Here is a 13,785-nt window from a genome sequence, read left to right as displayed (position 1 = left end):
TTAATAGTATACTCTGAACATGTCATGCATTATCACTTTTAAATTGGTGACAGTGTAATATTATCTTTTATTAAGATTTGTACTTGATTACTATATTGTGTAGTTACACGCGATTTCTTATCCCTCTTATTACTATAAATAAAGGCACTGCGTAAGGGAGTTAACAACATCCTCAACACATTCTTCTACACAACCCTATAAACACATCTCTCTTCAATATCTTTGTCTGCCACCAGCCCCCTTCCTTGTCAGATAAAGTAGGCTACAACAGTCTAGTTATTCCTCTTTACTTGTAAGTAAGAGGTCTTAAGTTCGATTCTTGCCAAAGACGAATTTGAACAACGATATTGCTAACCCATTGTGAGATTAAGTCCACTTCATCCCCTTATGGTAGATAATATCGTTTGTTTAAAAAAAAAAATCAACGGCAAAGTTAGGGGCAAAGCAAATTAAGACAAAACCTTAAAAAGTTAGGATTTTAAGCGAAAGGAGGACAAAGCAACAAAAGCAACAGCAGCATCTTGATACATATGGTATGCAGGTACATGTTCATGCAAGAGAGTGCATCATCAACATCGATCATAATCATCCCCATGTTTATGGCATGTGGGTGCACAATTAGGGTTATGCACACGTAGGGAAGCGACCACAGCAGGGTTCAACGTCTGATACCAAGTTAAACAAAGTATTAATTAATACAATCTCATATGTCAACATGAAGTGCGCTTACATGACACCTCTTGGTCCTGGGTGCGAAGGTCGATGCTGCTGCTGTTGCCTTATTCATATGTAAATGCATGTGATTAACAAAATTCAACTATTTCATTATCTTTTTCAAAATCAATTCAAACTACATATGGTATGCTCCTTCAATATTTGTTGTCTTAAAGAGTACCAAAAACTCTGAATTTCAATTTTTCCATTAGCTCCTACATGAATTTGTTTACTGTTAAGATTAAAAAATATACCATTATATCAGGGCCGCCCCTGAGGGGCTGCCAGGCGTGCGACCGCACAGGGCTCCCGATTTTTAGGGGCCCTTGAATTTTAATAACCTTTATAATATACTACATATAAAACAATGTGTGAACATAATTCCTGTTGTTGCCTTAGGGGAGTCGTCTGGTGCTGGTACTTACATTTGTGTTTGCACGGGTTCGACTCCCACTAGCAGATCCATTTTGGGCCTTTTTTGAACTACATTAATTTTTTTTTCTTTTCTTTTTAATATTTGTAGTTTAATTTCTATCATTATAAAAGAGTACATTAATTTTTTCTTTTCCTTTTTTGAACTACATTAATTTTTTTCTTTTCTTTTTAAAATTTGTAGTTTAATTTCTATCATTATAAAAGAGAACTTTTGATGATAAATTTATGATTAAGAATATCATAATTAATTAAAATCCTTAAAAATTTGAAGATATAATCTTTAAACCCCCTTTTCATATATGATATCATTTAATCGAATACAGGTCGTTCGTTTATTCTTTTGATAAGCTTTTAAGAATCATCTAATTTTCAACATATTTAAATACTATTTTGTCATCCATATATAATATAACTTCACTCACAACACTGAAATGGAGGTGAGCAAGTGATGCTCATCCCCTATTAATTACCGTTAAATTAATTTGGTTTAATTGATTTAAGACACAAATCTTGAATTCTAACTAATTTAATGACAATCCACCGAGTGGGGGTTAGAATTATCCTCACTTTAGAGAGTGAGAAAAAATGCAATAAAAAAAAAACTAACAGTTCATTATAAGATACTACAAATATCATAACCAGTAATTTGTTTAACTAGTTCATAATAAAGAGCATGAGTTGTTCTGATTATGATATATGTACGGTGCCATGATATGTACATAACCACCACATCATGCTTTTTGTATTTAAAAAGTAAATTCGAACCCAAAAACATAAAAAATGTAAATACATAGCCACCAAACCATGCTTCTTTTTTATTTATTTTCTTTTGCATTTATATCAATTTATAAACAAAAAAATAAAAGAAAATATAGCAACCAAAATTTAGACCTTGTAAGAGCCTCTGTTTGAGTCTCGCACAGGGTCTCCAAAATCTCAGAACCGGCCTTGCATTATATGATTTCAACTTTCAATCGAAGTTATTTCACATGAAGACGACAAGAGGCTCAACTATGCATTGCTACTTCAAGAGCATAAATATTGTCTGCCTCCAAATATGTAAAACTATAATAATAAACTCCAGAGATCAAAATTAGCTTCAAGACGGAAAATTCATTTCATTTGTCCAATAACAAAAAAAAAAACCAACTCATATCATTTGTCCATACAAAAAACAAAAAACAAAAGAAACCAAATTTTTTAGTCATAGAACAAGTAGATTGCTTCTATATACATCCAAAATTTCCCATCAAATTTGAAAACTTAATTCACAACCAAGACAACAATAGGCCCGCCCGGGCCAGTTGGTGGTGGCGGTGGAGCTGGAGGAGGTATAATCTCAGGCCACGGCGGAGGCGGAGGCGGAGGCACGACATCAGGTGGCTGCGGCGGCAGTATACCGGGATTAGGGAGCGGGTTATCAGGAAAAGGTGGCGGAATATCGGGCACAGGAGGCGGGTTCAAGGGAGGTACCGGAAAATCCGGACCCGGGTTCGGACCGGGCTCTAGTGGTGGAGGATATGGTCTGACTTCAGGTGGTATAGTAGTAGTCGGGTCCACTTCCGGAGAGGTGGAAATTCCAGGGACCTCAGGAGCTAGGAGTAGAAGGCTGGTCGTAGCGGCCTGGAACTGACGGAGAAAACTCTGGCGGCGCCTTAGTAGGGTACTGGTCGGGCGGGTCGGGTAGGGCAGGGGCTAGGAGATGAGATGCTGAGGGGAATATGCGTTTTTTGAGGGATAGAAACTGTGTAGCCCCGTTTCCTGTCGTGGCTAGGGTAGTTGTAGCCGCGGATGAACAAAACGGGATGGTTCGTTTTAAGAGGCAGGAGGAGATTGCAGAGACGGATGACATGGTTTAGGGTTTTAATTAAGGAATTTGATCGACTGAGTGCAAGTTTACGTATTGGCTACAAGAAGAGGTTGCATGTCGGGGACACGTGGACGTCGGTGGCAGTGGGCGTCGACAGCTGTGTGGCATGCAGTAACTAGTGCGAACGGGAATTGGTCTTCAATAGTCGGGTTCGCTCTGGATTGAACACGTAGCGTCGTCGTATATGGTAGCTGGTCTTTCATCTGAGAAATTTGTTGGTCCGGATTTATAATTTAGATATGGGCAAAGGAAGTAACAGTGCATATACTAATATGTACGATAAGAAAAAATACAGGGTTCAAATGTGCAATAAGACTACAGAGAGGAACGTAATTTTCTTCCCTTCGACGAGTCGTCTACGAATCACTAAAGATAAAAATTGTAGATGATTATGGGCTCAAATAGGTTACTGAAGGCCTAATATATGCAAAGCTTTTGGATTTTGAAGCTGGATTTACGCCCTTTAATTAATCTTCAATTCACCCAGCCATCTAAATTACATCGAGTACTCATTTTAAGTAAGTACATGCACCAAAATGAAGGATAAAAGTGAGAAGAGTGGTATGAGGTTGCTTGCAAATAGACGCATCACCACAGTAAGGGTTTATCGGAAAGTACTTTTAAAATGGTTGAAAACGTTTTTAATGAAAATACTTTTGAAACCAATCCCTAGTAAAACGGCAAGTGAATAATGAAAATATTTTCTCTAAAATAGCTTTCAGCCATTTTGAAATTAGTTTCAATCAAGCCCCAATGCTTTTGAACGATAAGAAGAGCAGATGAACCTATATATGAAAAAGAAAACGTTAATTTTAATGTGGCAGAATAGTTCGTATCATGTGATATGTTGATGTGGCATTAAAGTGTGTAATACTTTTTAAGGATCTTAGAGTTGAACAAATTTTTTAACGTTCATCCACTCTATCTCGCCTTCAGTAACTCCAAATTGAGTATATCTGATTTCATAATCTCGCAGATAATGTGGAACAATTGATGTATATAAGTATAAACATTACATTCCATTTTTTTAACCCACTACACCAAACCTAATCATCTGGTACAATAAATTTACACAAATTATTCACTATTTATGATTTAGTATTAAATTTTTAATATTTGCACACGTACTAGGTGAATTTGTTTTTTTGTTCTATAAAAGTAATATTGGAATAGTCTAACCTCAAATGCAAAAGTAAATACTCTTAATCATCTGGCTTGTAATCTCTTTTTGTAATAGGTGAATTCATAACACAACTCCAATATACCACACCGTCACACAAAAGAAATTGTACTAACAGCAATAGGTGATAAACCTAAACCACCACTAGATGGTAAGGGCATGGATTACGGCTCCCCAATAAAAAAAAAATGTGGGAGATCCCGAATTCGATGCACTGAGCTGGTGAGTCTACTTGATTGTGGTCACAGACAAGGTGAAATTTCTCATAGCCTCTTTGGGCTCGAAAGAGGTGGATAATCATAACTTGTCATCACTTGTCTCTTTTTCTATTAAAAAAAAAAAATATATATATATATATATATATATATATATATATATATATATATATATAAACCACCACTAGATAAATTCATACATCACAAATGTCCCTTTTAAGATTCAATCTATGCCCCTCTATCTCTCCTGTCTCGGAACACAGTATAATATGAATAGTATTTTCATCGAACAAAAGTATTGCCACATATTCTAAAAAAAAAATAAAAAAAGTATTGCCACATAAATATTTTGGTCATCAGAACGCCACAATAGTGACATACAAGCGCATAAGTGATATCCTACAAGGCTACAAGGGGCCACAACACCAACCCAACAAGTAGTGTGATTCCCCTTTCTACTTTCTACTACTTAAAACCTGAGCTAAATTTTGTCCTTTCCAAGCCCACAGTACCATGCGCGCACCTATCCACAATTACCGGCGCAAAGGTTGGGGGAAAAACGCCGCGTGGGGGCGGCTCAACAAAGTAGAGAATCTGTATGGCTGCTTGGACTCCAAAAGTAGAGAGAGAAAGTAAAAAGCAGAGAGAGAGACACACACACACACAAAAAAGACAGAAAATTATAAAAACAGAGAAAAGAAAACAAGCTTTCATCCAACACTCCCTCCACTACCAATCAACCATACATACAAAGAAGAAAGAAACTTTCTTCCTTTCCCCTTTCATTCCCTTTCTCCTTCACTGCTAGATCCGCTCCTTTGCGTGTTTCTGGTGAGAAATTGGTTGTGGGGTCCATGAAGATTTCTGGGTCGTTGTTGGTTTGCGCTCCAATGGCGTTTCTGCGATGATCAGATTGTTTCGTTGTGATATATGTTGGTTTTTGCAACTGGGTATGTGCTATAAAGTTTGAAGCTTTAGTGGGTTCTGTGATACGATGCAATCGGATGGGTCGGAAACATTGAGCCCGACAACCCAACGGCTGCAGTCTTTGTCAGCCGCCGATACGAGAGGGAAGCACAGGATACATGCCGAGTTGAAGCGGCTCGAGCAAGAAACTAGATTCTTAGAGGTCAGTGTGATTCTTTTACTTTGCCTATGATATTGGGAATTTGAGTTCGTCTTATGTTGTTGGGTTTTGATTGTCTTATGCTTCGTTTCTGATTGTGATTGGATGCATGTGCCAACATATGGTGAAAATTTCCAATTTTCAAGGTTGAATTCAGTTAGCTGCTGGATTTGTACGGTCACTGAATTTTCTGTTTGTTTGGAGTTTGAAGGTTTAGGGAGTCAATGATGGAATCTAGGATTCGAAGTATATTAAAAATGCATTTATTGGAATTGTTAGATGTGTGATGAATGTGATTAAATGGTTGTAGAGTTTGAAATGGTTTGGCTAGATTGCGGTCCTGTTTCATCGATCCGTAGGTTCAGTTTCCTAGTGTAACGTGAGAGTTTGGGAAGCTTATGCATCACCCTTTTGTGTGTATTCTCAGCTTTGCCTATTGCAGCCATGTGACGCTCTTATTCGTTGTTACTCATAATTTATGAGGGTTGTTCTATTAAATGTGACCCTCTTAATCAGGTTTTCCGTTTGCGGCCATGTGACCCCCTCTCTAACCATATGTTTGCAACATGTAGAAATTGTTGGAGTTATTAGTCGTTTAGTTTAGTCAGGTCGAGTTAATATGTATGTTTGCGCTTAGGCGTAGTTTGATTGATCTCTCGGTTGTTATAGTTCATGATCCGATGTGCAGAAGGATAATTTGATTCGCAACAGATAGATAATAAATAATAATGGGGTAACACACGTGATTGGTCAGGGACTCTTTAGTGTCGAGTTCTCATGCCTTTGGTGAGTACATGTTTCGTGTGAACAATTGATTGGTTTTGTTGGTGATGAAAGCATGATAACTTTTACAGCTAAGAGGTGTAGCTGTGTATTTTAGTTTTATTTGTTCACTCTTGACTCTTGAGAAGTAAATCGTCGAGCTCTACACAGTATACAGTGGCGTACTTTCCTCATTCATTTGGCTTGTGTGTGTATACATATTTAAGTCCTCTGCAACAAACTCTGAAGTTATGTTTTTGATGATTCTCTTGTTGCCAAATGTGGTGCAAGACACTTGCAAGATTCTTGTCTTTAAGTTGTGAAGACAAAAGTTCATTAGGGTGACAAGATGACCAGGTAACCAGGGTTGTTGTGGATAAATAAGTGAAAGAATAAGGTTTCAAATGTATGCTGCATTGTGAAAATGAACAACCTATGGAATTGTTGATAACTGAAAATTAGAATAAAATTGAAAATTTGACGACATTGGAAGGACCGACACAGCACAAGAAAAGAACTGCAGTCAAAATGTCAAATAGCTTAAACGGCAGAACATTCAGTTGAAAATAACAATCTCCAAAACTATTTTAAAGTTACCTAAGGCTTTATTGATAATATGAATTTGTAATGGTTAAATTGGCCACAGCTACTAACATTAAGAGTACCTTGAGCCCTAAGTTTTGACTTTTCAGCTGTAAAGTTCACCATAAATGACAGGCTAATTAAATGGTTTCGGAGTGTTTTGAAAGAAGGCTTCTCGTGTGCTGAGTAGAAAATTAAGAATTTGTTATATTTGTGTTTGGATATTTTAACCTCTTTTGAGTGTTGACTTTAATTGTTACTGCATCCACCAACCTAGGAGCAACCACATATATCGGTGGGACGTGTCATTATCTGGGGCTAAAAGCTGTTAAACTTGCTGCTAACGATGTGCTGCATATAAGATTTGTGAAACCAAATATATTGGTGGGACGGTCATGTCTGGAGTTATTTTCAAGTTTTGGTTTGAGGTGTGGTCTAATTATACTTTCATATCTCAATTAATGCCGCATGCTCTTGAAACTTACAAAGCATACCTTCTTTAAAGAAACACAACTCCATATCCTCTGTCTTGCGAAACAACTAAGGTTAAAGATTTCTGAGTTTCGTGACTCACTCTTCCACCAAGTTGGTAGGGTACCTTGAGGAAAGAGTGAGGCATACAAAATGTTCTGGGCAAAAAGTTGGATGTCAATGAACCGTAGGGTGTTAAAACTTTTCTTGTTAAGATAAGTTTGAAATGTGTCCTTTTGCATCATTGTGTTAACATTTTTGCTTAGCTACCACCCACCATTGTCAAGCATTTAGTGACATGTTTCGGCCTTGCACGACCCTGAATTTTTATGGCCAGCGTCTAGTGACACTTTTCACATGAGGTTTAATGTGGAATTGGAGATTTATCATGGTTATTGCTTTATCTGTTTTCATCTTTTTGGTGGGCAGGAGTTTCCATTTTCTGGTCCTGTGATTTGGTAATCCAAAAGGCACCCTGAAAAGGGACTCAACAGCTTGTTGCGTGCTTTGGCGCGTGTGCTTTGTTATGATTTATCAGCATGACTTCATTATTAAGACTGATGAATGGATTTCATTCTCCTCATTTTTTTCCACAGGAAGAACTGGAGCAACTTGAAAAGATGGAAAACGCATCATCTGCGTGCAAGGAGTAAGCACGGCAGATACTTAGAATATTGTAGAATCCAAGTTTCGACTCTGACCATTTTGCTAACCAACTTTTGTTTTGTACTACAGAATACTGAAGGGTGCAGAGACAAAGCCGGATCCATTACTCCCAATGTGACACCTCTATTCTGCTTGTTTGCTTTGTTTCGAAAACTACCCATTTTCCTGATTGTCATTTCCCTTGATTGACAGAACACACGGCCCTCTTAATCCATTCTGGGATCGATGGTTCGAAGGCCCCCAAGACTCGAAAGGTTGCAGGTGCTGGATATTGTGACGGTCTTTACCGAGTTCCAGGCTTCCATCGTGTGTTGTTCACACAGGCTTCAATCAGGACGTTTCAAAGATTTCATTGTTACTGTTGTTCGCACGCAGGCTTCAATTAGGACAGTTCAAAGATTTTGTTATTCCCGTTATTCGTAAATGTTTCACAAAACGTTACATTGTGCAGATGACAATTTATGGCAGTACTTTCATTTCGAGAGCCTTTAATTTGAGGCAGATTGTGCAGAGTAACAATTTTTCAATCAAAATGTTTCACTGTATCGGCAGAGCGTTACAAATCTCCACGCATATCGTATTGTTTAATGAACTGCTTAATGATTCGGAAGGTAAAATATTTTTCCAGCATTTGAAATTGGAAATGATCTACACGTTTGTTCAGAGCAAATAGCTTTGATGACACAACTGACACTGTACCATCAACTGGCCTCGAAACCCCGCTTACATGAAAAAACTGTCTTTCTTCAAGTGGGTGCTTTCCCTGTAACGTGTTGGGCAATCCAACCTAGACCATCGTACAGCCCGTCTCCTGTGAGGGCACAACAGGCTTGGATGTGCCAGTCATGATTCTTGATGCTGTGAAGAGAAAGCATGTCAGTGATCTCTGCTGGGGTCATTGCATCCTTGAGGTCTTGCTTATTTGCAAAAACCAGCACAACAGAATGTTGAAGATCCTCATGTGCCAGCAACCTGAATAGTTCATCTTTCATTATTGAAATTCTGGCTCTATCTGTACTGTCTATAACCGCAATGATAGCGTGAGTTCCACGGTAATATGTTGCCCATGAAGTCCTCAGTCTTTCTTGTCCCCCAAGATCCCATACCTGTCATTGACATGATTTGCAGGTATCATCTTTAGCTCTTTGCATCTAACAATATATAAACCTAAACTGATGCAGTGCCTTGAAGGAGAAAATGAAATGAAATGAAAATGACAACGGAACAGAAAACTGAGAGCACGACTGACATTTGATCGAGCTTAGGGTTGAGAAATAGAGCCATCATTTAACTGCCGTAGCTCAAAATATTCAATGAGCTCAAATGAAAAAGACCCATACACAGACCAAGGATACGACTATACATGAAGCACTATCTTGTAAGTTTTAACGACAACATTCAATTCATTTCTACACTTCGTTGATCACCATACATAGTTATCATGCTCGGTAAGTAATGTTGAAGTTTCATGCTTCCTGAATGGTTGGATGTATCCTGACATGTTTAAGCACATACTTCAAAAACACATGGACCGTTAAATTTTCCCTGTCCAGAACCAGTACATCCTCCAGATATCACAAAATGAAGTCTATTCCATTTTAGATGTCCAAATGATGATATATATACACACACACACACACACACACAATTATGTTAGTGTGCTGATGTGGCACACAAGTCCAATAGTATGGTGCCATGTGGATTATACCAAATTAATTAATTTTTTTTTTAAATTATAAATCCATAAAACAAAACAAAAAACAAAAAAGTATCAAAAGAATGTAAAATAAGATAAAATAAATCCAAATGAATTCTGGTCATCTTTCTCCACCAAACTCCTCCATCACAGCCAACAACACACCTCGCCACAAATTACAGCTGCTCCTCCTTTATCGCAGCCCCAAATGTTAAAGTTAAACCAATAAATTCTCATTATAAATTACAAATTATTATTATTCTAATTTGAACCCATTAACTCGTAGGGAAAAAAATGTGTATTCTAAATTTCTAATCTAATTTAACCCCACCCTGATCCCCTGCACTCGCTGCCAGAGCCTACTATTACAAGTCGGCAAGAGGTTGCAACCTCCAATCTGAAGGAAGACAAGGTCGCTAGTAGTCCTAGGGGCGATGCTAGGGAAGCAATAGAGAGTCGGGGAAAGGTTTCTTCAGTTTTCTGCAGCTCCTCCATTGCTAGCCAAAACCCCAATCCCCAGTTCCGATTCCGGATAAACCGAGACTCTCCATACACAATTCTACAGCAGAATCCTTCTCTGCAGAAAATCATGTTCCCAACTAGGGTCAACGACTTCCCCACAGCAAACCAAGATTGAAAGTTTCTTCAAAGAAGAAACTTGAGGAGCGATGTGAGGAACTTAGACCTGGAGAGGTTGGTGGACATTGAGGTGAGCTGGGTACGAATAGAGAGAAGTGAGGGAGGAGAGAGACAGATTTTTATTTTGCTTTCTCTTTTCTTTTACAGATTTTATAAGTTGAAAAAAAAATTACTTTGGTGTAGTCCACATGGCACCATATTATTGGACTTATAGCCACTATATGTGTGCCACATCAGCACACTAGGAATCCTGACGGAATGAATGATTCTCTTATATAAAGACCAGGAATATCTTAAACTAAAACTTAAATCAACTCTTATCATCTTCCCACAAATGAATGTTCAAGCACTTATTAAAGTCAAGAACTCTCATGGGAAACACATCCAAACTGTGAGAGGCTTTTAGAGAATATGAAAAATTAGTGTGTTTCCGGTTAACTCTTAACCTTTTGTCTAATCGCATCAAGCACGGTATACTTCCTAATAAAGTACTTGATGCGAAATGCTTCAACATATTGTGTGCCTATGGTTACAAAAATTCCGTCAACCTAAACAAAAAATTACTCATTAGAACAGATAATCAACTTTGAAAGTTACCGGGAAAAGCCTACAAGACAACAACAGCCAACAAGACCATTTGGATGCCAACAAAATAGAAACGAGGTTGACAGAACCTCAACAGCCAACAGATAATCAACCTCAAGCTTGCTATTAGCGAGGTTGACAGAACCTCAACAGCCAACAAGACAATTTGGATGCCAACAAAATAGAAGCGAGAGAAAACCTATGTGCACTATTAAGACACAAAACAATTGGGAAAGATGATTTCTTTAAACACCCCAATCAACTGCATAGCTATCTTGAAATATCTACCAGAAGAACAAAAAAGGAAACTGAGAAATTCAAATCAATTTCCAAACATATAGTATTAGAAAGTCTAACAAAAAAGGTTGTTAGAAAACAAGAAGAACTCAATAAACACAGATAAAAAGGACCCCTCGACAGCTCGACCACACACAAGAATGCCCTAACTTGGTCAAGAAACTCATCCATCCTAGAATGGATAACTATCCGTTAACGAAATAAACAAAAGCATAACATAGAAGAGCGATAGAGATGGGAATGGTTAAGGTACCTCGAACCGAATGTTCTTGTAGACAAGCTCTTCAACGTTGCTGCCTACAGTAGGGTTTGTAGTGACAACCTCTCCCAAGTGTAATTTGTAAAGGGTAGTGGTCTTCCCAGCATTATCCAACCCAACCACCACTATCTTATACTCTTTTGCAGGAAACAACATGAACCAAAACCTGGAAATAAATGCCCCCATCTTCTATCCCCAACCCAAAAATCCAAACTTCACCTACAACACCGAATATTTATCAGAAAAAAAAAAAAAAAGAAAAAAAAGTTACCCAGAAAAATTAAATCGAAAAACAACTATAAACAAAAATAAAAAAATTATATGAATATTTGATTTATGTGTTAATTCTGGATGGTTTAGTCAAATCAAGATCGAAAAAAACAGTAATCGAGAAGTAATGATGAAAAATTAATGTGGGTTCGCTCCGAAATTAGCAGATCGATGAACACAAAGATTTCAAGAATAAAAAAGCAAAAAGGGAAAGTAATAACCTGGATTTGGATTTTGCCGGAAGGGAGAGATGGAAGAGGTGGCGGTTGATCGGCGGGGAAAAGCGTTTTGCGATGGTTCGGGATGCGAAGGACTGGAACCAAGAGAAACCCCAAGATTAAATTTGGTTTAGGAAAAAGAATCCACCAAAGCTTTGGGTTTCAGAAAGTTTTCTGAGGGTGCGATGTGTATGGGGAAAGAAAGCTTGGTGGTGGTGTGTGTTAAATATTCAGCGTTGAATGAGAAAGTAGCCACCGAAAATACTTATTCGTTGGAGTTGTTTGTGTCGGAGGCGCACTGCTATTTGGGACATCATCATGGATCGACGTGTACATGTTGATTGGTATTATCCTTTTTTATTTTCAATTTGTGGGTAAAATGATTATTTTTCAAAATTTAGCAGCTGCCTTAAACAAGGAAAAAGATCATTTCCGGATCTTTTCTACCAAGGTCATCGAATTAAGTGTTTCGGATCCTTGAAAGTTAATCTAACAGTTAAAATTATTATAACTTTTACAGAAAGTCTCTGTTTTTAGATGTTCGATCAAGTTTAAAGGACTCAGATCACTTGATCCGGTGACCTTGATGGAAGAGATCTAGAGTTGAACATTTTTTTTTAAGCGTGTTGGTGATGTTGTGGCTCATTATACTGAAGGGGTGCGGCAATGGGAGTTTGTGTTTTATGTCTCGTGTCTTTATTTATTATAAATTAAGGAGGATCTTTTTTTGTAAGACCATTTTTAAATGAGATGTCAAAAGTGTCGCGTAGATAGACAATAATAAAAAATGGCAGCACACTCTCTCCAACCAAGCTTTCAACTCATGTGGAGCAAGTCAATTGAAGGCAAAATCTCTTGCTGTCAAATTTGACAACAAATGTCAATTTATTAAAAAAAAAATTTAATATATAGTAAATGTTGTGTTTTTCAAGTATTTGATTATTTGCTTCAATCATTAAACCCCACAAAAAGATGACAAAAAGCTTGTTAAATAACATTATTATTTAACATATCGGATGGAGCAAAATATAGTACAAATTTCAAATTGCCACATAAGCCATCAAATATTATGTTGATTTTTAAAATTTGACACATCTTTTAAAGATGCTCTAATTCAATCATAAAGTGATAAGATTTTCTATTATCTTACATACAATTTACTAGTGATATATACAGTCACACATGTACTAGAATTTTACGTCACAATCTCCTCATTGAGTGTGTAAATACTCAAGTAGATAGCGCATCAGATTTTCAAGCAAATGTAGAAGCAGTTGACGAAGTTGTCTCATCTATTTAGCATAATATGTGAATTCGAGTCTCAAAACACATAGATTATAAATCTCACAAAACCTCATTATGCTAAAATACAAGGTGGGATAAAAACCCTAGTCTAAAGAAAAATGTGAGAAGTTTCTTTGACTCAAAGCTAAACACATTCAGGACCAAGTAGAACGTACAAAAGGGCATAACCAGCCCAGGATGAGTGCCTTGTTAAAACCTAGTCAGGTGGCAAAAACTCAGTGGGAAAAATGCTCCTAATCGTAGGAAAAAGAATATATTAAGGTCATGTGAGTATATTTCCAGATACTCCTTATGTGTTTGGCTAAACTTTCAAATGAAAATTACAAGCATTGTATTACGCATACAAATTCCTCGGACAAGTCTGTTAGGTTAACTTCGACAGTGACTTTGTAAAGAGGTTAGCAAGGTTGTCTTGGGATTGGATTTATTCGACTTCAATTTTCTGATGCTCTATTGATGTAAGAAAAGCACAATATGCTTGGTGTTGATGTATCA

General features: G+C 37.4%; 2 protein-coding genes across 2 annotated transcripts; one reads left to right on the top strand and one right to left on the bottom strand.

Moving 5' to 3' along the window:
- The first annotated feature begins 5,264 nt into the window (after positions 1-5,264).
- LOC137736941 (guanine nucleotide-binding protein subunit gamma 2-like) lies at positions 5,265-8,508 on the top strand. Its single transcript, XM_068476266.1, has 4 exons — positions 5,265-5,543; positions 7,952-8,004; positions 8,091-8,135; positions 8,214-8,508. The coding sequence occupies exons 1-4, from the start codon at positions 5,409-5,411 to the stop codon at positions 8,296-8,298; spliced, it is 318 nt and encodes a 105-aa protein (XP_068332367.1). The 5' UTR covers positions 5,265-5,408; the 3' UTR covers positions 8,299-8,508.
- Positions 8,509-8,581: 73 nt separating this feature from the next.
- On the bottom strand, positions 8,582-12,127 carry LOC137736940 (uncharacterized). The gene is made up of 3 exons (XM_068476265.1): positions 11,989-12,127; positions 11,492-11,716; positions 8,582-9,127 (listed from the first exon to the last, which is right to left on the bottom strand). Exons 2-3 carry the CDS (start codon positions 11,681-11,683, stop codon positions 8,768-8,770), a joined length of 552 nt encoding a protein of 183 aa, XP_068332366.1. The 5' UTR covers positions 11,684-11,716; positions 11,989-12,127; the 3' UTR covers positions 8,582-8,767.
- Positions 12,128-13,785: the final 1,658 nt, after the last annotated feature.

Source organism: Pyrus communis, chromosome 6 (assembly GCF_963583255.1).
Source record: "Pyrus communis chromosome 6, drPyrComm1.1, whole genome shotgun sequence".
In the NCBI taxonomy this organism is placed as follows: domain Eukaryota; kingdom Viridiplantae; phylum Streptophyta; class Magnoliopsida; order Rosales; family Rosaceae; genus Pyrus; species Pyrus communis.
This window is presented reverse-complemented; position numbering and strand designations above follow the sequence as displayed.